We start from the raw sequence: 26,102 nt of genomic DNA on the forward strand, positions 1-26,102 counted from the left end.
ATACTCAAACATTTACAATACTGTAAAATATTAATGGAAGTAACCTAAAAGGTGCTATATACTTTTAAATCGTTTTTACAATTTGCATAACTCGGTTCTACAGGAAATTACCCCCCAAAACACCTGATTAGTTGCCATATTACAAATTGTAATTTAGTGCATTGAGTATGGGTAGTTCAAGAGAAGGCAATCTGTGAATTTAAGACAGGCATGACTTGGCATTAATGTCATGTTCAAGATGTCAATCCAATTTAAAGTCTTCATTATTCTCTTCAAGTTAAACTCCTAACCTTACCATTTAACACTGCTAGAATCATTTTACACACATTGATAACAGTACTTCAAGGAAGGCTCTAGTAAACTAAACATCCCAAACGTGTTTGTGTGGGTGCTGTGATTTGAGCCATCAAGGGCTACTTTCAGACAAGGGAATGGATACGTGATTGTTTACATTACTTGATGTTGCCACGGCTACCGCGTTGTTTGGTCATAGTCGTTAGCATTTGACTGATATAGGATGTGAGAAGGTCATCCATCTTGTATCCCTGGGTGGAACACAAATAAAACACATTTAAGATCACATTTCAGTCCATTAATTCATCCTTTTAACATACTTTCCACACAAGGGAGAAATCATTAGGTGGAAAATTAATTGCGACACTTCTGATGATGGATCTTCTAATGGACATATGTACAGTTTTTATGTCATCTTTAGCAGATGCTTCTATCTAAAGTGACACACAATTAGTACAGCAGATAATCAACCAATCATGAGCAGCGTTCTCTCAGCCCTTGTACGAGGTTGCCACGGTAACGGCAAGATAAAACTTTAGCGCAGATCAAGTGTCTCCTAATTCCCGGGGGTTCGTCTCACCAGGGAGGTCTCACACAGCAGCTTGCTGCCGCGGACCAGGTTGCCGATGGTGATGTGGAAGTAGGTGTTGCCACTGCTCCAGTTGGAGATCTTGGTGAAGGAGTGTGTCGTCAAGATGTCCTGGAAAGGGGGATGGAGGGGTGAATGAACACAGCCGAAACATCATTTAGTCATTTAGCAGACGCTCTTATCCAGAGCGACTTACAGTAAGTACAGGAACATTCCCCCCGAGGCAAGTAGGGTGAAGTGCCTTGCCCAAGGACACAACGTCATTTTGCACAGCAGGAAATAGAACCGGCAACCTTCTGATTACTAGCCCGATTCCCTAACCACTCAGCCACCTGACTCCCTAGTCAGGTGGAAACGCACTCCTTGAGGGTTGAGGTTGAGGGGCAGTTCTATGGGCGTGTGTGAAGCCCTCTGTGACATTGCTTGTAAAAAGGGCTATACAAATACATTTTTATTTGATTTGGCACACACATATAGACTCACAGTAGCAGGCACCCACCTTAGACCTGGGATCAATCAGACTGACGCCATGTTTGTTGATCGCTATCAAAAGAACCTCAGGGTAGTTGGGGTCTGTGGTTTGCTGTTGGACAAAATAAAAACACATTTTGTGAAAATACAGCTGGTGTCTCGTATGTACTGATTGTTAATCTCATTGAAGGAGATGGGAATCGAAGAAATGTATAATAAACAGTGTTATTGTTACTCATTAAACCAGAGATGTGATGAAAGCTGCATGCGGAATCATCGTTTTTGACCATGAAAGTACTCAAACTGCTACCATATGTAGAACTGTCACTGAGAAACTGTGTGCACGGGAAAACCAGTTTAAATCTGGAGTCACCTTGACTTCAAAGAAGGCCGAGCCGAAGGTCTGCCACCTGAAGACCATCTTCAGGAAGGAGAGTTTGGCCTCCTCACGAGTCTTCCCTGACTGCTTGTTAAAAAACGCCACTATGGACTGTGAAGACAACAAGGACAAACTCAACATCGTTTCTACACGTTGACAAGGTTACAACAACCACTCGGGGATCGTAAACCGATATTTTACATAATGTATATTTTTTCTAAATATTTTTGCCCTGGAGAAAGTCAATCCTTTACACTGAATACATTTTAAAAAGTTCCTACAAACACACCTATAAATGTATATCTCCACCAACAAGCTGAATAATAAAAAAACGATCTTGTCCGACACTGAACCAGCATCTCAGATGCGGTGTCTAACACTCACCCTTTTCCAGTCGTCGGGGGATAGGTGTCGTATCTGGTCCTGAGGGACAAGCTCCTTCAGCATCTTGGGGATGTTGGGGAACTGAGACTTGTCCTCCTCGAACTTCACCCTGTAGATCAGAGCAGCCATCTGGAACACCTCCTCACGAGAACACTTGTGGTAACCACGGAGATGCTTTGGAAGCTCCTGGAAGGATAGCAAACGATCGTCATTTATAAATTTTTCATATCATAATTCTTTCGATTCGATCTTATTTACCCCCTCGTGATTCCTATGACGTACAAATAACTTAGGAGTGGATTTTGAAAATGTAGTCATATTCTTTGACACGCACAAACAGAGAAGCACGCATACGAACATGCTATTACTGATGAATAGAAATCGCTCACTTGGTAATAGTGGAAGATGCTGTCAGCCATGGAGTCCTTTCCTGGGACGGTATTGGTCCATAACTTCTTCATGAAGAACACCTGATAGGTCAACGAAGGCACTACACCTGTGCACAGACAACACAAAGATGACTGCATTGTAGTTACAGTAATGAATTCATTTAGCAGGCACTTCTACCCAAAATGACGTACAGGGCGGAATCTAAACTCCTATTTCAACTACCTCAAGTTACCTAAGCTCAACAGACAAAAACACATCTGAAAAGTGTGGGGGAGGAATGTCAACACTCACCATCCTTTGCAGGTTTGGCTTTTTTGATCCAGTCGGTCAAATGCCTCACAAAGTCGAAGAAGAAATCCCCGTCAGGGACACTGATGACCTGTGAACGTAGCCAGAGACAGACCAGGAAGTGAGACACAGACCAGGAAGTAAAAGACAGACCAGGAAGTGAGAGACAGACCAGGAAGTAAGAGACAGACCAGGAAGTGAGAGATAGGCAAGGAAGTGAGAGATAGGCAAGGAAGTGAGAGACAGACCAGGAAGTGAGAGACAGACCAGGAAGTAAGAGACAGACCAGGAAGTAAGAGACAGACCAGGAAGTGAAAGACAGCAACGGCAGGAGGAAAAGATCAATCAGGACTGTTTTTTATGAATCTCATACTCAATGTTATGTCTTACACTAACGTATTGTCATGGGCGGCTTGACGATACCTTGTCCGTAATCTTGACAAACAGGCTGAAGCCTTCGGGAGACTTGAGGAGAAGTCGACCAGAGATGTTGAGACAGAAGTCTTTGGCTTTGGTGCTGGACTCCACCTCAAACGCCTGCGGAGGAAGAGGACAACAGTGCCGAACCGTACGATTACACAAAAGTCATTAGTTTAAAGGTTATGAAAATGTGAGCGATGTCGCTGCTTAGGTAGGTATGTCCCACCTCGTCCGTGTCGTCGGGGAAGTAGACTTTGTGGAAGATCTGCGTGGTCTTGTGCTGGATGGCTTCCACTTCCACCAGGTGGGGAGGGTACTTCCTGGACCCGTTACTGTCAGGGACAGGAGATGAGGCACGGACATGAGATGACTGTGTGTGTGTGGGGGGGAGAGTTGTGTGTGTGTGTGGTGGGGGAGGAGAGGTGTGTGTGTGTGGGGGGGGGGGGGGGGGGAGAGTTGTGTGTGTGTGTGTGTGTGTGGTGGGGGAGGAGAGGTGTGTGTGTTACCGTAAGGCTTTCTGTAGTCTCTGCATGCAGTCAGGGGCGAGAGGGTTGTGCTTCTTAGACTGGAGAAACTTCTGGACGTGAGGGAGCAGCATGTTGCTGGGAGGAAACAGACCTGTACACAACCACAGGAGCTCCCAGCCCTTGTCCTCGCTGTACCTTCACACACACACACACACACACACACAACCAGTTACATCGATTCAGAGCACTTGGGATGCCAACTGATTGATAGCCCTAATTTGTGAACATTTTACTGGCAATATAATGGATTAGTTGTCATTGCGACAGTGTTTCAACCCTCCCCACAGTAACATTAATAAGATCCTCTGATGGATTGAGTCAGGGAAATGCCACCAAGACACAGAGAAATGTCAACATCCTCATTAGACCCAAACAGCTGTCACGATTGTGTCGTGTCTGTCGGTGCTGTTTCGGTTACATGCCTGCAATTGAGTGTTGTGTGTGTGTGTGTGTGTGTGTGTAGACATGCTTGTCGTGAGTTCCATTGTGGGTGTGTTTTGTATGGATGTGTGTGTATTTTGTATGGGTGTGTGTGTATGTGCGTGTGTGTGTGCTTCAGACCTACTTTATGTGGTTCTCTGTGAGCTGCTTCAGGATCTGACAGAAGATCTCATCCTTCAGCGGCTCGGCCTTCAGCGCCCCTTCGAAGATCTGGTCGGTCAGCTCGTTGACCGAGCGGGTTCTCTTGGAGGGGTAGTCACCCATGTATCTCATCAGAGGTGGGGGAGGGGGTCAAGGACCAACAACAACAGAACACCAAACATCCTCAACGAAATCAGACCGCACCAAGCTAACACACTGCACCAAGCTAACACACTGCACCAAGCTAACACACCAAGCTAACACACTGCACCAAGCTAACACACCAAGCTAACACACCAAGCTAACACACTGCACCAAGCTAACACACCAAGCTAACACACTGCACCAAGCTAACACACCAAGCTAACACACCAAGCTAACACACCAAGCTAACACACCAAGCTAACACACTGCACCAAGCTAACACACCAAGCTAACACACTGCACCAAGCTAACACACCAAGCTAACACACCAAGCTAACACACCACATCACGGTAAACCACACCCCAGAATTAACACCACAGTAAACCACTCCACCCCACAGCACCCTCCCCAGTCCAGCAGGGTTCAGGATATCGATGAAGGCCAGGCAGCCCTCCTGGGAGAGCTCGTCGTGGGCCAGGACCTTCTTCAGCAGGGGCTGTTTGAGGGGCTCCCGGGTGCAGCACCACAGACGCTCCTTCCCCCGGCTCTTAGAGATCATCACCCTGCTGAGAGTCGACTTAGGAGGGGGTCTGGAGGGGGAGAGGAGGGAGGGGCGTGGGGGGGAGGGAGGAAGGAGATGTTTAAAACATCTATGGAAAACAATCTGAATTTATATTTTGTTTGTGACTGAAGCAGGAGGAAACAAGAGGAGCTGTGTGAAGATGCTTTGGTAGGGAGGGGAGGAGTTTACAACCTCTAAGGAAAACCAATCTTATTTTATGAATGAAGTTTAAGGAAACGAGAGGAGCTGGGTGAAGATGCGTTGGTACCTGAAGTGGTCGTAGGAGAACTCCTCCAGGGTGTAGGGTTTGATCTTGTCCTCACTCTCTGCCAGAGCCAGCTGAGATAGACTGATGGACTCCTTCCTCTGGTCTGGAGTCATGGTAACCAGAGCCTGAGAGAGGGGGAGGGAGGGAGAGATAGAGATAGATAGATAGATAGATAGATAGATAGATAGATAGAGAGAGAGAGAGAGAGAGAGAGAGAGAGAGAGAGAGAGAGAGAGGGAGCGATGAGGGGTTAGAGGAACAGAAGAGAGAGGAAGACTTAAATTTTTCCCTCTTGTTCATCTCTCTACCACATCATTCTCAGAAAGCAGATGCCCGCTCCAGCCTCGCGCCCCTCACCACGATGCCGTACTGCGGCCTGGTGATGGAGGGCAGGATGTAAACACAGTCAGCGGGGAAGTCGCCTCTGCGCTTGGTCCTGTCATTGACCCCGTGGGCCCAGCCGGAGGTCATGACCTGCTCCCCCGAGTGCTGGTCCAGCACGATCAGGTCCCCCTTGGAGAACCCCAGGAACGTGGGGTCCTCCCCAGCTACGGCGGAGAAGGAAAACGACGACAGACATTTAAAGGAGATTGTTTCGGTTCGAGATGCTCTCTGTGTTATTGTTTCGGTTTGAGATGCTCTCTGTGTTATTGTTTCGGTTCGAGATGCTCTCTGTGTTATTGTTTCGGTTCGAGATGCTCTCTGTGTTATTGTTTCGGTTCGAGATGCTCTCTGTGTTATTGTTTCGGTTCGAGATGCTCTCTGTGTTACGTAGACAGCTCCTGATTTGCAGTCGTGTTGAACAAGACTTAAAATACAAACAAAAATTACAATGTTGTCTTAGAATTATTTCATGATGTTGAGTTCTTTTTCGAACTGTCATGCTTGGTGGTTGTCTTACCGGGGTTGGTGCAGTCGATCAGAGCCACCACGAACTTTGACCTCTTCCTGAGGCCTTCCAGAAAGGTGACAACCAGGTCACGGATGTCCTCTGCGTTGTTGGAGGTGAAGGTGTACTCATCTCCTTTGATGGTGGCCAGCGTGAAACTCTGGCCCTGAAGTTTACCTCCTCTGTAGGAGAGAACAGATTAATCTTTTTTATTTATATATTTTGTTTACCCTAGCCCTATATATATTAAAAAGTACAATACATTACAACAAAAAAAGGATTCAGGATTTATAATAGTAAACACTACAAAACCGACCAAAACAACGTTAGAAATATGACTTGAGCATGAGTATATGAGCAACAACATCTAAGATAGCTATTCCTGCGACATCAACACAGGAAACTGTGAAGATGAGGTGATGCGTTTGGCGTACCTGCTGCTAGACACCGCAGTGATCTCTGGGAAAGAGAGTTCCAGAAGGACCTGTTCCTGCTCGTCCACAAAGTAAACTCCGGTCCAGTTCACGGCCACGATGACGTCGTTCTTCGGCAGACTGGGCCCTGAGGGAAACGGAAGATACCAAGACTTGACAAAACTTGACATTAAAATACACGCAACAAATACCTGCTGCACAGGAACTGCTACGCACTGAAATAAATCCCTCTGTTTTCTGTCCCAGCTTTGTGTTTTCCCACACAATCTTCCAGCAAACTGCGAGCGTCTTAAGCCCTACCTGAGAATTTGAAGGCCTCGTAGAAGCGGGAGAAGAGCAGAGGCCACTTAAAGCGGGCGAAGTCGACCACGTCCTCCTTCACCTTCTGACGGCCCAGCCTCTTCTGGGTGTGAACTCCCTGGAGAGGAGGGAGGTCAGACAAGGTCAGACACGTAGGGTAATGTGCCTTGCCCAAGGACACAACGTCATTTGGGTAAGGCCGGGAATCGAACTGGCAACCTTCTGATTACTAGCTCGATTCCCTAACCGCTCAGCCACCTGACTCCCTGGAGAGGAGACAGGTCAGACACAAAGTCAGACACACGCTTCGCGTAAAACAGAAATCACGCTTTTAAATTCATCTGGTTTGATTGCGTCCATCGAATCAAATCCTTCGGCGTGGACCGTCACCTTTTTGTGGGCGGCGATGACGAGCTGGGCCCACTTGTCGGCGGTCTTGGTGGAGGTGACCTCGCGGTCGGGGATGTAGGAGGGAACGAGGCTGAGGACGCGGTCCAGGAGGATCTCCGAGCCGTAGTCGATGTAATACTGCCGAGAAGCCAGCTCTGCTAGGTCCTCCTCCTGGAGGAGAGAAGGAGGAGGAGGGATGGAGAGGAGGGGGGAAAGAGAAGAGAGAGAGAGGAGGGAGAGAGGAGAGAGAGGAAGAAGAGGGAAAGAGAGGAGGAGGAGGGAAAGAGGAGGAGAAAGGGATGGAAACAGAGAGAAACAGAGAGAGAAAGACCGAAAAAGATAAGATGGACCAACCAAAACAGCCCCTTTCGACCTTTGACCCTCGCCCCTCCCGTCCACTCACCCTCTCGCAGCGATACTCGCCGAACTTGACCCCTCGCACGGTCTGCTGGTAGATGAGGTTGGTCGCCACGGCGTCCTGGCTGGGGTCGTGCCAGGGCGTGAAGATCTCCTTCCTGAAGAACAGGCGCCAGGGGGCGTTCCTCTCCTGGGCCCCCTGCTCCTTGGCGTACTGCTCACACTGGGACACGGCGTCCATCACGTGGTCACTGCCACTGCCCAGAGACGACACCTGAGAGACGAAGGGAGGGGGAGAGAAGAGAGAAAGAAAGAGAGAGAAGGAGAGAGAGAGAGAGAAAGGGAAATAGAGAAGATGAGATGAGAAAGAAAAAAGAGAAATGGAGAAGAGAACAAAGTCTCCATCAGTGGTGTTTAAAGCCTTCCGCAGGTGTCCCTGCCATCCCTGGCCATGGTGTGTGTGTGTGTGTGTGTGTCAGTACCTTGTCAAACAGAGCGATGTAGAGGGAGAAGCCGAAGCGATCCCTGAGGCTGATCTTGTCGGCCAGGGCGTTGCACAGCTCGCTGGCCGTGGTGGCAGAGTCGGTCAGCAGGGTCTTGGTAGTGCCGTCCATGAAGGTGACCGGCAACATGATAGGCTTCTTAGACTTTGTGGCCTGAGAGGAGGAGGAGGGAGAAGGAGGAGAGAGGACGAGGAGAAACAACATCAACATTTGGACCAAGTCAATCTTTTACATTCAAACGTCTTAAGTCTTGTGTGAATCAGATCCAGTTCTCCGTGTGTGGAGAATCTGTGAGGCAGTCGTCTGCACCTGCAGCTCCAGCCAGGAGGGGGGCTGGGCCCTGGTCCGGTTCACAAACGTCCTCCTCAGCCTCTCCTCGCAGTACGGAGCGTAGCCAGGGGGGCCTCCGATCATGAACGTCCGCAAGTACTGATGGAGGAGAGGGACGGAGAGAGAGAGAGAGAGAGAGAGAGAGAGAGAGAGAGAGAGAGAGAGAGAGAGAGAGAGAGAGAGAGAGAGAGAGAGAGGGAGAAAAATAAGGAGGGAGGGGGAATAAGAGAGAGTGGGAGAGGAAACAGAAAGAGAGAGAAGCGTGAGAGAAGACAAAAGATAAATATCAAACACGTCGAGTGTCAACAGAGCGTCCAACGCCCTTGTCATCCAAAGAGTTGAAAAACAGTTGGGGAGAGTGGGAGGGCTTTAAGACTGCAAGGCTCCTCTTACTTTGACAAACTTGTCGGACGGCGCGAAGCAGCCCACGCAGAGAGACAGCAGGATCCAGCCGCGGGCGTGGCTGCTCTTCGACGGGTTCTGGCTCAGCTGCTTACAGATCTGACAGTAGATCTCATCCCTGTGACGGACAGGTCCACCGGCCAATAACAAATCAGATCAGATCAAATGAATCTAGTCAGAACGAGGACTGATTGGCTGATCACAACACACATAAGGACAGCCTGCCAACCCTGATTCCAGTAGAGAGATGCATGTGTCAGTGTGTGACAACATTTCCACCCATTCAAATCAAATCTACTTCCCTTTTACACACATTATTTCACGTCAAGATAGATAGCCTTTGGCTGTTTCTCAGAAGTAATTCTGAGTTTAGGATATTCTTAGTTGTTTATCTTCATAGTCAAATATCATCCATTAGTATTATAAATATAGTATTAGAATTGTAGCTGTGAGTGTCACACAGCAGATCACCTGAGAGCCGGTCTCAGGATGCCGTTGCCGATAATGAAGTGGAGTTTCTCCAGGTTGGAGGTGGGCCGGTCTTCCAGCATGCTGTTTCCCTGTAGGCTGTAATCGCCGTCAGTCAAACGCCTGGCCACCTATGAGAGAGGAGAGGAGGAGCCAAAAAGACAGACATACATATATACAAAATATTTTAAAATATATTTATTTAATCCATCCTGGTCAAGGAAAACAAGGTTGTACAAGTTGAAAAGTGGTTGAAGAAGCAGCCCACCTCTTCTGTTATCTTGGATTTCCTTTTGAGGGTGAGAGAGATCAGCTTGTGCCTCACGCTGTTCTTCTTCTGCATGTCCACGCTGTTCTGGAGAGGGAGGTCAGAACCCTGCCAGGGACAAGTCACGTCGGGAAGAGGTTTGATCAGGTTCAGAAATATCACATCACCACTCCACACTCCCTCCTTCCATCGGAGATCCTTCTTGAAATGCGCAACTCCCTTGTATTCAGTTGTCTTCCTATTCCTACAATGCTTAAACTGCACATCCTTCCTTCTCCCCCTGTCCCCCCTCTCTCTCCCCTTTCTCTCTCCCCTCTCTCTCCCCTCTCTCACCTCTGCCTCCACCTGCAGTTCCTGCAGCTCTCTCTTGTAGGTCCTCTTCCCCAGCGTCTCGTAGATCTTGGTCATGACGGGGATCTTGTCGCTGCCGTCGCTGACGGCCAGCTGGTACTTGGGCTCGGGAAGATCTCCCATGAACCTCAGCACCGTGATCCACACCGCCAACGCAGCCTGGAGGGGGAGGAGGGGAGGAGGGAGGGGAGGGAGGGAGGGAGGGAGGGAGGGAGGGAGGGAGGGAGGGAGGGAGGGAGGGAGGGAGGGAGGGAAGGAAGGAAGGAAGGAGGGAGGGAGGGAGGGAGGGTGGAGAGTTAGAGGTTGAAGGACACTTCAGGAGGGTCTAGTGGGCTGGCTTTGCACCTCTTCCAACGAATCTCCTAAATTACACCAAACTGTCACCCCACAAGCCTTTCAATCACACCAACCAACGAACCCCAGCCTGCATCGAAGGACAAAGCCTGAAGGTTCCCCAGCAAGAACTGCTCGGTTCCCCCATCGCTAACACAACGTACTCTGTCACAACACAGTTCCTCAGCCTCGTTAGAGGTCGGTCGTGTGGCCGGGGGGGGCAGGGGTTGTAGGTCACACTCACCAGCTGTTCCCCCTCATCCTCGTGGAAGAGCAGCGGTTGTTTGAGCGGTCGGCGTGCGTAGGTGTAGGTGGCGGTGCTCTGGAAGTAGGTGGCGGCGAACTTGGAGAACTTGTACTCCGATAGGTCCTCCCCCTCGTCGTCAGGAAGAGGCGGGGCCTCAGGCTCCTCCTCCACCTCGTCGCCCTGGGGGGCGTTCTCCAAGTCCTGATTGGACAAAACCAAGAGCCTTCACGTCAGAAAACACAAACCGTAAATACATGTCGACTTTACGGCGTGCGGGCAGTCCTCGCTCCCAGCCAATCACCTCAAAGCCGGACGGCCCCTGCCCCTCCTGATTGGGCAGCGCCCCGCTGTTCCCCAGGAAGCCGAACATCTTGTCCACCATGTCGCAGTGGTCCACGGGCTGCAGCCTCTCCCGCTCCACCTGCTCCACCATCTCCTTCTTGCGCCGCGCCTCCTCGCGCGCCTCCTTCTCCCGCTCTTCCTCCCGCAGCGCCAGCCGGGCCAGCCGCTCCTGGTGGTTCCTCTCCGCCTCCACCTTGGCCCGCCGGGCCGTCATCTGGTTCCTCAGACCCTCCTCCTCCGCCAGGCGCTGGTGCTCCGCCTCCAGCCTGCGACGGTGCTGCGGGGGGGGGGGGGGGGGGGGAGGGGTGAAGTGGAGGGGTGGAGAGAGGAGGGGTGAAGTGGAGGGGTGGAGAGAGGAGGGGTGAAGTGGAGGGGTGGAGAGAGGAGGGGTGGAGAGAGGAGGGAGCAAATAACGAGAAGGAAAAAGTGAGGCGACGAAACACCCTGACTAGCTGTAGCTTCAGAGCGTCCTCCGCCCCTAAAACACTGGACCCGTGTCTGCTGCAAACTAAACTCTGAAGTAGCTATGACCCATCCCTCTCTCTGACAGGAAACCCCCCCAGTCTCTCCCCCCCCCCCCCCACCGGAGTCTCACCTCCTCCCTCAGCCTGTGGCAGACCCTCCGTGCGATCAGGCCCCGGGAGAACGCCTGGATGGTGAGCACGGCGCGCAGACGCCTCCAGAAGGCCTGCCGCACCAGGAAACCACGGCAGCGGGCCTGGAGGTGAGTGACGCGGTGCCTGGCCAATCGGTAGCTGAGGAGGAGCTTCCTCGACCTATAGAGGGCTTGGAGACGCAGGAAACCCACACGCATCTGGAGCGAAGGGGGACAGGAGTCACTGGCCAGTTTGAAGGGCAACAACATTCGTTTTATACACAACACAGAAAGATGTATCGTTTATAACAGACAGTATATATGCATAAAATAACAATGCATGGCATGTTTACTCAAGAGTACCAGTTTCAAATACAATAGCTCTTCAGGAACATTCGTGGAAATATATATATACATAACTTTTTTTTTAAACAGTCATCCACAGAGGGGGGGGGGGTTATGAGCTGAGGAGGATAACAGCAGGAAATGGAGTGTCAGTAACCATGGAGACAGAGGAACTCACAGCGCTGTAGTTCTTCCTGCACTGATAGCCCCTCCAGACCTTCTGAATGAGGGTGACTGCCCTCCGAACCCTCAGGAAGTTAGCTCTGCACAGACACACGGGAAGAGACTGTCGCTCTGGTGCCTAGCAGGTGGGTCACACACATCTCTCTGTCTCTCTGTCTGTCTCTCTGTCTGTCTCTCTCTCTCTGTCTCTGTTTCTCTCTGTCTCTCTCTGTCTCTCTCTCTGTCTCTCTGTCTCCTGTCTCTTCTGTCTCTCTCTCCGTCTCTCTCTCTCTCTCCGTCTCTCTCTCTCTCTCCGTCTCTCTCTCTCTCTCCGTCTCTCTCTCTCTCTCCATCTCTCTCTCCGTCTCTCTCTCCGTCTCTCTCTCCGTCTCTCTCTCCGTCTCTCTCTCCGTCTCTCTCTCCGTCTCTCTCTCCGTCTCTCTCTCCGTCTCTCTCTCCGTCTCTCTCTCCGTCTCTCTCTCCGTCTCTCTCTCCGTCTCTCTCTCTCCGTCTCTCTCTCTCCTCACCTGTCCTTGACTCCCCGTACGGCCTTCTGATGAGGATGACCTTGTCAGTGATGACCCTGTCCCTCTGGATCTCCAGCTGCATGTCATGGTGATCCTGACAGGAGAACACCAGCTCGTCACGTCGGACACACGGTACATTTCACTTCCCACTTTCTCATGCGTTCTGGGAGACAGCTCCTCTCTAATGCGGCTGCAGGTCAAACCAGCGCTCTCACCTTGAGGAAGGTCTTCGTCTTCCCAATTTGCAATCGTCCTCTCGTCCGAGGACCGCCTCCATGATCCGTGGCAGGTCCCCCTAAGGTCCTCCTATGAGAGACACTCAGGTTTTGAGTGACAGCTCTCTGAACCAATAGCTTCAAGGCCCACTAGTCTCCCATAGCAAAAAGGGAGGGAGTTGGGCTTGGGGCTAGCAAGTCAACCCTCGTAAAAACAACCATGTCTTCTCTCACAGAGTAAGTGTTGGAGACCAACTCTCTATTGGACGAAGTGGTGAGTACAGTAAGTGCCCGAGCCAGCCAATAGCTGCCCAGGACAGAGTTACAGCTCACCTGTTTATCGGCGGGTTTAAGGCCGGCATTAGGACCCTGTAGCGGTCTACAAACTCGGCGAAGGTGTAGCGTATGGGATAGCCGGCTCTGCGGATACGAATGGTCTCCATCATCCCAGAGTACCGTAGCTGCCGCACACACAGACCCCTGTCAAAGAGCTGGGCACAGAGACACACAGCTTCAGACACAGACACACACCTTCAGACACAGACACACACCTTCAGACACAGAGACACACACCTTCAGACACAGACACGAGAGCACACAGCCCTCACCAGAGGTTTCTTGAGCTCGTTGGGCTTGATGCAGCGTACGAAGAAGGGCTGACAGGCCCCCAGAGTCCTCATCAGCAGCTCCAGGGAGCGTTTGAACTGGCTGCTCAGGGTGGGAGAGCGCTTCCTGGTCTCAGCACCCTGCGGGGAACAACACAGCACCTTCATGTCTGACGACGTTCGTCTGAGGTCCCTAAGGGGTTCACTCAGCATGCGGAGGGTTCCCTGAGGTTCCACTCATCATGGAGGGTTCCCTGAGGTTCCACTCAGCATGCGGAGGGTTCCCTGAGGTTCCACTCAGCATGGAGGGTTCCCTGAGGTTCCACTCAGCATGGAGGGTTCCCTGAGGTTCCACTCAGCATGGAGGGTTCCCTGAGGTGTGTGCGGCTTAGCGCCTCAGCCAAGAGGCACACGGGGACTCACAGAGAACTAGAACACGCCTAAACATGGACTCCTAAGCCTAGTCACACCACAACCTAATCACAGTGCCCAAGAAACAGATTAAATACTCTAAAGGTGAAGATTAAAACATCTGCTCTAAACATATAAATAACTTGTACACAAACCGTAATGCTACATGAATGTATTTAGAATACACAGAAGTAAGCATAACTGCTCTTTAACAACAAGCAGCCAGAACCCAGTTTTTTTTTCCCCCAGTTACATTCACGGTTTGTTTGAGACAGGAAGGAAGGAGGGGTTCTAACGACTGGGCGCTGCGGTTCCACAGGAGACTGGAGGGAGGGACACGGGGCGAGCAGAGCGCTGCAGTGACGCTAACTTGGGGAGCAACACCACGCTGGAAACACACCTGCCGGGCCTTCAGAGGAGGGGAGGCTGGAGGCTGGTAGCCACACAGAAACTGCGGCCACAGATTGTGTGACGGGGCAAGATCAAAATGGAGCGGAGACGTAGAAAAATTAAATGAGAGAGAGAGAGAGAGAGAGAGAGAGAGAGAGAAAGAGAGAGAGAGAAAGAGAGAGAGAGAGAGAGAGAGAGAGAGAGAGAGAGAGAGAGAGAGAGAGAGAGAGAGAGAGAGAGAGAGAGAGAGAGAGAGAGAGAGAGAGAGAGAGAGAGAGAGACAGGAAAGTGGAGAAGTAAAACATGAAAAGGAGAGAGAAAGAAAGCAATAGAGGGGAAGAGCGAGAGAGAGACAGAGAGATAGGAAAAGGGGGACAGAGACAGTATGTGATGAAAAGTGAGGACTATGAACAAGCCAACACTTTGTGGAAGTGAGCCTCTCTGTGACTAAACCTCCACCAAATCACTCCACCTGGTCCACAACTCTGTACTCAGCCAGCAAGCAGCGACCCTGAACTACAGACGGCTCACCGGACCGCTGACACGACAAGCTCTCTCACCATGGCAACGTCCGCCTGGAAGATCTGTTTGATGAACTTGTTTTTGGACGAGTGGACCAGCTGGATGATGTCAGTGTGGAGGCTGTCCCTGTTCTTCTCAAGGAAGCCTGATTGGACGGAAGAAAGGTCAATCAGCAACAAAGGGCGTCTGATTGGATGGTGGAAATAAACTGATTAACGTTTGTGAGTTGATTAACAGTAGATGAATGCGCTTAAATCAGTGCATCCACTTGTGATTAATTAACATGTACTTGTGACAGTTTTTAAATCAAAACCAGTAAATCAATCAATCAATTAATTAGCTTCTACCTCTGGTCTCATAATGCACCACCCCAGCAAAGTGCTGGATGCCAAACTGAGTCTGATAGCTGTTCTTCGGAGGGATGTAGTTGATGTTGAGCTTGTGCTGGGAGTTTAGTTTATTCAACATGGTGGCATCGGTTTCCCTAGGAAGCAGAAGACAAAACAACTCATATGCATGGAGGAAGAAATCCTCTTTTACCTTACAAACATGGAGGAAGAAATCCTCTTTTACCTTACAAACAGAGAACATCCATTTTAATATTTTGAAACATTTAAATCCAGGACTAGGCTCGATGCAGAGCTAAGTTTTCGTATCAGAAGGCCCCTTCCAGGATGTCTACCTTGGGGAACTTGCTCTCCTCGTCGAGGGAGATGATGTTCATGGGGCTTGTTGGCGATCATGTCCAGCGCGTCCTGGTTGTCGGTGAACTCGATGTGCTGCCAGTTGATGTGCTCCAGGTTGTACTCCTCCTGCTCCCAGCTTGAACACGTGACGCACGAAGAACTGCTGCAGGTTCTCGTTGGCGAAGTTGATGCACAGCTGCTCAAAGCTACGAGGCAAGCGGAGGGGAGAGATGGTAAAAAAAACAAAAGAAAAAAACTGGGGAGTGCTCAGTGGTTAGAGCATTTTTCAGGTTTAAAGCCACCCCCGTTCTGTGTAGTTTGTCACTTGGACCAAAGTGTCTGCTAATTAAACACATTGAACGATGATGAAGTTAAATATTAACTTCAGTGTGATTCATTGGGAATTAATTTACTTAAGTGATTTGAAACTTGGATACCTGTTGATGTTGAAGTTCTCAAACCCGAAGATATCCAGCAGGCCTATGGACCTCCGTATGAGCTGACTCTCACAGGACGGAGGTCTGAAGATGGCAGCGTTGATCTTCTCCACGATCCACACAAACAGCCTTCCATAGATCCCCTGGAAGGCGTTCGATTAAAACGTTTCAAAGTCGACCTTTTCTGAGGACATTGTGAGACACAACCTACACCTAATGACAGGCTGTCCCTTCGTTTAGACGCGCATCTGCTCCTTAGCACTTATCACTTTGTACACTTTCGTTTTATTACCATATTGTCTTTTACTCTTCTTATTGTTAGTCTATCTTCTCTTACGGCAGGGAGAGGGGGGGGGGGGTGTGGGTGTGGAGGTTAAAGGTCGTCACCTTGACGAAGGCATCCCTGACGTCCCAGGCCCTGGACCATGCTGAGGGGAGTGGAGACGCTTTCTCCTCGGGTGATAAGGGGTGCGCGAGGTCAGACAGGTCATCACATCCTTAGGGTTCACCTGCACACGGCAAACACAGATCTAGTCCGCTCCTCAAACGCCCCAGAAGCCCACAGATGTCGAAAACAACCATGACCTTGAAGTCTGAGATGGGGGGAACACGTCTAAGAAAGTCTGATTCTCATTAATGACAATGAGTAGGGCAAGGCTCTGCCGATCGCGAGGGAAATAAACCGTTGAGTTTGCTGAGATGTCAGTTCTGTGGCAGTCTACAGCACGCACACACACATACGCACACGCACACACCTGAGCGGAAGACCCACCTCCATCAGAGAAGCGGCAGTAGACAGGTCAGGTGACCTCACCACCACACAGGCATCCAGGTTGTCATAGGTACGAGCTGTGTGAGGAGAGGAGTTGGACAGTTATGGCAGGAGGTTGCCTAGACAGACATCACATTCATGATTCATATCCACAGAAATATGCCCTGACCTTCATAGCGCATGTTTCCCATGTGCAAGATGGCCGCCAGCAGCTTGCTGATCTCCCAGTTCTCCGTGTCAGAGAACATGAGGACCTTCATGGCCGACAGATGCTGGAGTACTCCTTCAGGTCGTCACGAGTGTCGCACACCGTGCAGTTACCCTGGAGAAACAAAAACACACATTTACACAGGTGTGCACACACACACACTTTCTCAGACACACACAAACTCTCTCTCTCTCTCTCTCTCTCTCTCTCTCTCTCTCTCTCTCTCTCTCCCTCCCTCTCTCTCTCTCTCTCTCTCTTCTCTCTCTCTCTCCTCTCTCTCTCTCTCTCTCTCTCTCTCTCTCTCTCTCTCTCTCTCTCTCTCTCTCTCTCTCTCTCTCTCTCTCTCTCTCTCTCTCTCTCTCTCTCTCTCTCTCTCTCTCTCTCTCTCTCTCTCTCTCTCTCTCATCTCTCTCCTCTCTCTCTCACACACAATCTCTCTCACTCTCTCTCTAACACACACACAATCTCCCTCACTCACTCTCTCTCTCTCACACACACACACACACCATTGTGAGGTAAGAGTAGTCGGTGGCGAGGCCCAGCCCAGCTTGGTCTTCAGCTCTGGAGCCATTCCTCTCAGCATGCAGTAGAAGATGTGATAGTTCCTCTCATCAGCCGCCTGGAGAAAGACAATAATTATCATCATAAGTACTTTTATTTATATAGGACCAGTTTCACACCAAAGTAATCTAAAAGACATGAACAATAACCTTTAAATGTTAAATACAAATATACATATATTGACATTAACATGACAGAACTGGAACTGTGAACAGTATGTGGTGTGTATCTGTGTGTGTGTGTGTCTGTGAGCTACTAACAGCCTAACCAAAATATGGAAGGGAAGATGAAGGGATGAATGAGTGGGAGGGCAGAGAACGGTTTCTTACCTGTCGGCAGACCCTGGACTTCTCCAGCAGGTACTGCTCTACCTTGGCCCCCTCGATGGCTCCTCTCTTATTGAAGTGGATGTCGATGTATTTGCCGAAGCGGCTGGAGTTGTCGTTCCGGATGGTTTTGGCGTTGCCAAACGCTGTATGGGCGAGGACAAACATAGCATCCGAGAATTTCCTTGCCTTTAACCTCTGAGGTTTGAGTCAAACTTGATAGTTATTATGTAAGCGGAGCCCTCCTTGTTAAACTAGACACGTCGCTGCTGGTATTGATTCGTTTCCTCAGCAGTCAACATTCATTTCCGGGAAGCCTCTGAACGTGAGGTTGGGGCATTGCACAAGCAAGATTACAGGGAACTGAAGCCACATAGGCCTTAATTCCAGGTTTAGCCTTGGACCAGAGGCAGGAAGTTGTTATACAGCCATACATGCAAACGCTCACACAAATCAAAAAATTACTGGACAATGCCAACAAGACAGAGGTCTATTCAAAGCTTCCAATCTGAAGCTCAATTCTCAGCGATGGAGGTGGGTCTGTCTAGTGTGTGATGGAGGTGGGTCTGTCTAGTGTGCTGGAGGTGGGCTCTGTCTAGTGTGTGCTGGAGGTGGGGTCTGTGTAGTGTGTGCTGGAGGTGGGGTCTGTGTAGTGTGTGCTGGAGGTGGGGTCTGTGTAGTGTGTGCGGGAGGTGGGGTCTCACCTTCCAGGATGGGGTTGGCCTCCAGCACCTGCTGCTCTATCCATGAGTGCTGCCCGCTGATGGCAGCCAGGAACTGGAGGATCAGCTTGGTGCTTTCAGTCTTCCCAGCTCCTGACTCGCCGCTGGGACACACACACATGGATACACACACACACACCATCAGAGACCAGCCTTGTCTGGAGGAACAGCACATCCTTCGGGATCTGAATGTGAGACATGTCGGTATACGTGCTGTAAAAGTTCAACAGTTACACAAAGTTTGTTTTTCTTATTACATTAACCTCGATTTAACCAGGTAGAGGACTCAGTGAGATTAAAAATATTATTTTACAGGAGTGTCCTTGCCGAGATGGACGTCAGCCAACAAAAGCAAATTTGAAACACAAAAAATCAAAACACAGGAACCAAATCATCCAGAACCAATAAATAACCAATTAAACTGCATTTTAAAAAGAGTCACAGTTTTAAAAGCACTGACAAGTTTGGAAAACAGCTTGTGTCATTAGAGACCAAATAACACACACACACAATAAAGTAGTGCAGTAGCATAGTTGTCTTTCTAAATTATGTCCATAACCTGCACAGTTGAAACACGACACACACACACAATACCTGATGATGCAGCACTGATCCTTGTTGTTCCTCTGCATGTTGAAGTAGCAGTTGTCTGCTATAGCGAAGATGTGCGGAGGCATCTCTCCTATCTTCTTGTTGGTGTACAGGCGGATGTGATCCGGCGTGTAGATGGGCAGCAACTGGTATGGGTTCACTGCCACCAGGATTGACCCTGTGTACGTCTGCAGAGGTCGAGAGGTTGAAGGTCAGATATAGAGTGGTCAGGAGGGGGATAAGGTGCTTTGACCATGGTTGTTTGACCATGTGATGCATTTAATACGATTTCAGCCACTACAACAACGGCTGATATGTTGTCGTTTTATCTCGCATTATTTTGTGTTACCCAAATTTTGATAACTGTTTGATTATGTACATATACACAGTATCTATGTATTTTAAATGTCTGTTAAGTCAGTGTCCTTCCACTCTGGTGTGGAAGGCCAAATGAGTAACGACCCCATGGGGTCGTTCTGATAACGATCATTCATTTGAACCAGGTGTGTTTAGTCAGGGAAACATCTAGAAGGACAATGAGCCCTGAAGACTACAGACTAGAGTAGACCCAAAGATTACTGTGTTAAGTCATTTATGGTGTGTTATGTTATCGAAATCATTGTTTGATCATAATTGTTTTTTTGGGGGGATAAAATAAATAAAAATACTAAAAATGTCAGTGGTACAATGGCTCAGTATCTAATCACACAGACTGTCTTGAAATGTAGTCATGTTTAATATCATTAAATGGCTTCGATTCCGAGTAGCGTCAGACTTTAATTTCAAAATCAATTTTTCGCTCACTACCTTTAATCATGTGCTTTTAACAATGATCTGGACAATGACAAAGCTGGCGTTGTTTCATCCATTCACACATACAGGACATCATCATCATCATCATCATCATCATCATCATCGCTACGTTGTCAAAGTGCAGTTTAGAAGCCAAAACAAATCCAAAGCGTGACTACAGCAGATGTGATCGCCGTCAGTAGGGGGAGGAAGATAAACAAGCAGAAGCTACACATACAACCATGTTAGCTTTCTGCATTCACGAAAGCTACACGTACAGCCATGTTAGCTTTCTGCATTCACGACAGGGGCAAGGCTACGCTTTCTTTACTCACCCGTCCACCACAATTTGTCTAAACAGAGAAATGAGATGAGGGAGAGGAGGGTCGAGGAGGATGAGGCAACAAAAGGAGAGAACACACAACAGCTGTAGTTTGACGAGGAAGGACACGATTGGTGAGGAGGTCTGGATCAGATGGTATTTGAAACGATTTCAAATACATTGAATGTTTGCTTGAGTGTCTTGTCACATGGGGGATGTTTGAACGTTGGAATTTTGGGTAAAGATGTCCCAAAATGTTGTCCCCATTGCACCAGGCAAGATCAATCAAGCACAGATACAGCGCTGTTTTTCAAATGACTTTTCAAGTCTTTGAAACGGCCCCAATCTGGTAAAGTGCGATTACAGCTATGACACAAACATGTAAATCCACATTCATGACGCCAGGAGATGTTCGTCAATACATCCGTAACTAGGGACTCGTAACTAGGGACTCGGCTACAAGAGGGCATATCAATTTGGCTTGAACATTGAGTGGGGACAAAACATTTTATCACCCTATATCTCACCCCAACCTCCGTGCTTTGACGATAATTATCGATGAGGAAGTATCTCTACTGTCCGTCCACAAACCTATGCGCATGTTAGGCTACAGATCCACACTCACATAGATGACCCGCTCGTTGTAGCGTATGAGAAGGTTCCGGAGGATGCCGGCCTCGTTGAGATCCCCCAGGCGGATCATATCCTCCACTCCCTGGATGGAGGTGGGGTGCATGGGCTTGATGTTGGTGGCGTTCTGGGGGGAGATCCAGTGCTCCTGGGTGGGGAGGAACAGCTAACCGTCAGGCCCAGTTTCCCAGACATGAATTAAGATCCTAAAGTAAGAATTCCATGAAGATCTCCATTAAAATTGCTTTCAGGTTACAACTAGGCTCAATGAATGTCTGGGAAACTGGGCCTTGGGGTTAAATACTAAACAGGAAACACGTACAACATGTCTTTAACTGTTATTCTCTTGGTAGTGAGGTTTTCTCTCTGTAACAGTTTACACTTTGAGCGATTCAAGTACTTAAACCAATTACTCAATGAATCAGAAGTTTTAGTCAGATTAACGTCTCATCGTCGAGATCTTACCCGGCCCTCGTCGTCCAGCACCTGGATCTGTCCCGAGTCGCACAGCTTGACCACCGCTCCCACGGGAACGTCAAACTCCCGGCCGGTTTTGAGGTCCAACCAGACATAGTCTCCCTGGAAGTGAACCACAGCGGTCAGACACTACAACCACAACAGAAGCAGGCACACTGCCCGTTCTCGAATAGGAACTAAGAGGTGACTAAGAAATCGATTAAAAAAAATGTACTCTGAGTTTGTCTGTTCTGAGAAGAAAGTGCGTGAGGTCAGTTTCCATAGAGAAAGGATGTGTGCTGTCCTCTGGTCTGACACACAGCCTCGGACAACAGCTCTCTCCGCTGAGGGAACGGGAATGTCTCTCGTCCAGCGGTGTTGGGGAACTGTGTGGAAATTGCCTCTGGCTTCATAATATAGATTTTTCTCATTCGGCGATCGATGGATTTGCGTTTCTTTGGGGGGAGAGCTGTGATCTGACCCGTTTACCCGCATGATCAATGAGACTGTAGTATGAAGGACTGTAGAAAACCGTGATCGGATCAATCTGCCAATATCATTCAGTAGCAAAGACAACATCGGTTCATTAGCTTCTATTACCTGATAAATCAACTCTAATCCGAACCCTAACCCGTTTAAACTGACAGACAGCTGCTATAAACAGAGAAGTGCCCTATTCAACTCATGACATAATCAACCCGGAGTTTGTTGTTGCCTCGCCAACCATTAATCTGGATTTGTATACTGGAGGTTATTTCTAATCATCGTGATTAAACCTTGATCTGCAGCATCAGCTTTGTAGTCAGCAGTCTCCTGGAACGATTCATCCAAACTGTGAGGTAACTCCCATCAACCACCAAGCTTAGCTCCACCAAGCTCAGCTCCACCAAGCTCAGCTTCAGCAAGAGTTTGAGGTAAATCTTCTAAACAGTTTTGTTCCGTTCACGATGGGTATCGTTGTGTAGGTGTGAAATATGCCAGCGCTTTGAGCTTGCCAGTGGAACTAGGCCGACGAAGGCTTAGCCTGGTCCTGACTCCACGAAGAGTTTAAGCAACCCTTCACCTTTCGTCACTAACACTGTTGCTAGGGGAGGAGGGTGCAGTTTAGGGAGATGGACTGTTGTCGGGGGCGGAGCTGCAACCCTGACGATGAAAACAGCGGACCCAGGAAATAGACTCCGGCCAGAGAATAGGCTTTGTCACATCTGACTGTTAAGCTGCGGTTGTTGTTGTTGTGTGAGCGAGCTGGACGCAGGCCAGGCTGGTGTTACTTTAGGCCTTTCACCAGCCACAATAACCGTTTCCAACCTGGACTCTGGGCACTTGTCACAAATCTTGTTAGATAAAGTGATCTCTGAGTCAGAGGGATATTTTTTGGGGGGGTATGGCATGCATCAGAATGGGTCACAAATCACGTGGATTGCATTCCAGGAAGTCTTTAAGACAGACTGACCTCAGTTGACCAGGCAGGATCAATCAAAGGGATGTGAAAAATGATTTCTCAGAATCCCCCCCCCCCCACACACACACAAAAGCTACTGAAAGTAGCTCGAACCAAATCTAAACCCGAGGCATTACAGAGGCTTTGCCAGTCTCGCCCTAACCGCACAGAGCCCTGACATGGCAAAATGGACTGCATTTATATAGCGCTTTTCTACCTTAGCGGCACTCAAAGCGCTTTACAATGTTTGCCTCTCATTCACCCATTCATACTCTCACTCACACATACCGACGGCAGCGAGCTACCATGCAAGGCGCCGGCCTGCCAATCGGGAGCAACTTGGGGTTCAGAGTCTTGCTCAAGGATACTTCGGCACATGACCTAGGAGGAGTCGGGGATCGAACCGCCAACCTTGCGATTAACAGACAACCCTCTCTACCCGCCGAGCCACAGCCGCCCCAATGACTCCCGGATCTCCAGCTCCCATCCAGCCTGCTCGGGTCACGGACCCCAGCTGGAGTGCGGCGCTGGAGCACTGAGCTTTGTGATAAGTTATTGATTGCCTGCTAGGGAGTTTTAAAGGGAGAATGAGGTCATCTCCTATATTTAGCATGGCTGTGCACCAGTGCTTAAACACCACCGTGCCCTCTGATTGGTCCAGACGGCTCGACCTGAGACGTCGCACGGCTGCAAGGGTTCCGTGAAAGTGTCCATAAAAGTGCCCATTGTGGTCTTCTTAACAAGGTGCTACTCTCATTAGCATTTAAATTAAACAGTCTCAGCCAAAAAAGGTCATAGCCCACACTGCATGTGTGTGTGTGTGCGTGGGAGTGTATGTGTCTGATGTGCGTGCGGGCGTACATGTGTGCGCATAAGTGTGTGTGTGTGTGTGCAAAGAGAGGGCAAAGGGCAGGGATTGGGCAGAACATCAAGCTTGAACCGCTACTCCCTTTCACACAGCAAGCCGTTAGAGGATGTACCTGTTGCAGAATGACCATGGTTCAATTTCAGGGTGAGCCCAGGACATCAGATAACTCCATACGAGGACCTGTAACGGGACAAAAACATCAGACAAAAACAATCACCAAATTCAGACAAGAACTGGGGAGGGTCAGATGGCTGAGCGGTTAGGGAGTCAGGCTATGGATCAGAAGGTTGTTGGTTCGATTCCTGGCTGTGCCAAATTACGTTGTGTCCTTGGGCAAGGCACTTCACCCTACTTGCCTCGGGGGGAATGTCCCTGTACTCACTGTAAGTCGCTCTGGATAAGAGCGTCTGCTAAAATGACTAAATGTAAATTTAAACACTTAAATAAACGATTCAGAGTCAAAGTGCAGGCAGGATATGAATCTTTCAGAGAGTAACAACAAAAAGTTGGTTGTTAGATTTCAGGAAAGACAGGCAGTAAACATGTTCTAATAATGAAGATAATAACAATATGTTTATATAACAGTCGCTTTTATCCAAAGCAACACAGAGGGTGAGATTCAAACTCAAGTTCAGGCTCCGCCCCTGTGATGAACATACATCTAGACAAGTCAGGATGCGTCTTAATGTACAGGGATTCACCCCTCCAGGGGTCTCTGTAGACAGATGCTGTCCCCAGACTCCGAGCTTCCAGCTGAGAGGGTCGTCTCCCCCAGGGAGTGGGCACCCCCAAAACCGTCTGAGACCCTCTGGAATCCCACTTTAATCAAGAAGGAATTAGAGACATCAACCTATGGATTTTAACCGCCACAAAGCCAGTAGTGCTGTGGTTTAGTTGTCTTGGATTAAGTCCATAAACTGTACAGTTGAAACACACACGTACACACCCACACACACACACACACACACACTGCTAAATATAGAGACTAACCCCACCTCTCACAGCCCTAAAATTGTCCAGACTTCCTCCCATTGTCGGAAAATACGTTACAGTCAAAAACAAATCAGAACTTATCAGCCTCTGAACGCCCAAATTATCCCTTTGTGTGTCTTTCTACAATGAACACAAAAGCCAATAACATCACTGAGATCCATCCCATAACAAGATAGAGGAGAGGATAGAGGACCCAAGGAAGTGATTAGGGCTAGCAACTGTTGCTAGGGCAACCACCTTTCGTGGGCTACAATGCAACCCAGTCAGCTCATAGAAACCGCAAATGGGGGAGTCTAAATTGTAGACAGCAATAAAATACCCTGTTTAGCAGACGCTTTTCATCCAAAGCAGTTATACAGACGAGGGGATTCAAACGTGCAAGCTTTTGACCTGCAGTCAAATGCTCTAACCACTAAGCTTCCAGAAGTGTTATTTGTTAAAATATACAGAACTATATTCTTCTAACAAACCCCACACTGAAAAACAACATCATCTGGCAAAGTCTAGCTTTAAACGATGCAGACCAGACATGTGCTTCTCTCTGGGCCTGGGGTCAGATGAGTAAGGGGAGAGGAGGGAGAATGGGGGAGGAAGGGGAGGGAGAACGGGTCTGGGGGGCTGCTTCTGGACCTTAAGGGCTTATTCAGATTCCTGGGACTAATCCCTATGCTTAGTCTCTCTGCCTGCTTACATACAGAGCGTGGTTTGATAAGGCTGCTCGATGGTTCCCCCCCCCACACACATGGGAATCCCCATCAGACATCCCAATGATCATCCTGTGACCGTGCGAAGCAGTTACGGCTCCAAAGCTTCCTTGCTACCATAGAGAAAGAAGCGTGAACAATTCTCCGATTGATTCAGTTGTTTTTTTTATAACTGGCCTTACTTTCTGTTGGCACAAATAAAAGCATTTAGGAAATTGTAAAAGGTTTTGTAGACAATACCTGCATCCTAAATAATCCATTCCGACCGGCGAACAGCACAATATACTAAGTGCACTAGGCTGCAGCCTCCCAGCTTCCTCTGTGTGATATTACATTTACATTTAGTCATTTAGCAGACGCTCTTACCCAGAGCGACTTACAGTAAGTACAGGGACATTCCCCCAAGGCAAGTAGGGTGAAGTGCCTTGCCCAAGGACACAACGTCAGTTGGCATGACCGGGAATCGAACTGGCAACCTTCGGATTACTAGCCCGATTCCCTCACCGCTCAGCCACCTGACTCCCACTATATATACTAGATATCTGGACACGGACATCGCTTCACATCCTGTCTGTTTTAAAACAGACCCAGGACCTCTCCAGGAACAGGAAGTGTGGACTTCTGGGACGATCGAACAGGGCTGGCTGAGTCAGCCTCGGATGGTCCTCTGCCACTTGAGGAACATATGGCACCGTCATGGTCCTCTTACCCCCACCCCTCACCGTCTCACCCCCCACCCTCTTACCCCCATCTTCCATCCTCTCACCCCCCCAACCCCACACCCTCTCTCTCCCACCCTCTCCATATTTTGTGGACTAATGTAGAGATTCACTGTACTAAACCGGTCTTCTCAGCCCTGGTCCTTGGAGACCCCCTGTCCTGTGTGCTTTAGATGTTTCCCTGCTCCA

General features: G+C 49.1%; 1 protein-coding gene across 1 annotated transcript; it reads right to left on the reverse strand.

The window, feature by feature from the left end:
• Nucleotides 1–381: 381 nt before the first annotated feature.
• LOC134014084 (unconventional myosin-VIIa-like) lies at nucleotides 382–23,718 on the reverse strand. Its single transcript, XM_062453958.1, is given in 57 exon segments — nucleotides 382–545; nucleotides 875–994; nucleotides 1,383–1,466; nucleotides 1,728–1,844; nucleotides 2,118–2,303; nucleotides 2,507–2,613; nucleotides 2,799–2,886; nucleotides 3,219–3,332; nucleotides 3,442–3,547; nucleotides 3,722–3,877; nucleotides 4,308–4,461; nucleotides 4,902–5,059; nucleotides 5,300–5,424; nucleotides 5,657–5,847; nucleotides 6,201–6,370; nucleotides 6,623–6,749; nucleotides 6,923–7,040; nucleotides 7,313–7,483; nucleotides 7,716–7,943; nucleotides 8,152–8,325; nucleotides 8,482–8,601; nucleotides 8,896–9,022; nucleotides 9,376–9,503; nucleotides 9,641–9,748; nucleotides 9,974–10,150; nucleotides 10,569–10,772; nucleotides 10,873–11,190; nucleotides 11,509–11,727; nucleotides 12,032–12,116; nucleotides 12,543–12,573; nucleotides 12,576–12,636; nucleotides 12,758–12,789; nucleotides 12,792–12,827; nucleotides 12,830–12,845; nucleotides 13,087–13,248; nucleotides 13,366–13,503; nucleotides 14,724–14,830; nucleotides 15,033–15,192; nucleotides 15,368–15,412; nucleotides 15,414–15,503; nucleotides 15,505–15,577; nucleotides 15,809–15,951; nucleotides 16,196–16,219; nucleotides 16,221–16,274; nucleotides 16,276–16,317; nucleotides 16,581–16,657; nucleotides 16,750–16,848; nucleotides 16,851–16,902; nucleotides 17,295–17,335; nucleotides 17,338–17,407; nucleotides 17,679–17,821; nucleotides 18,380–18,501; nucleotides 18,992–19,176; nucleotides 20,116–20,133; nucleotides 20,728–20,880; nucleotides 21,198–21,311; nucleotides 23,610–23,718. Coding segments are annotated over 57 exon segments (6,579 nt in total). The 5' UTR covers nucleotides 23,628–23,718; the 3' UTR covers nucleotides 382–452.
• Nucleotides 23,719–26,102: the final 2,384 nt, after the last annotated feature.

Source organism: Osmerus eperlanus, chromosome 27 (genome assembly GCF_963692335.1).
Source record: "Osmerus eperlanus chromosome 27, fOsmEpe2.1, whole genome shotgun sequence".
Lineage (NCBI taxonomy): Eukaryota > Metazoa > Chordata > Actinopteri > Osmeriformes > Osmeridae > Osmerus > Osmerus eperlanus.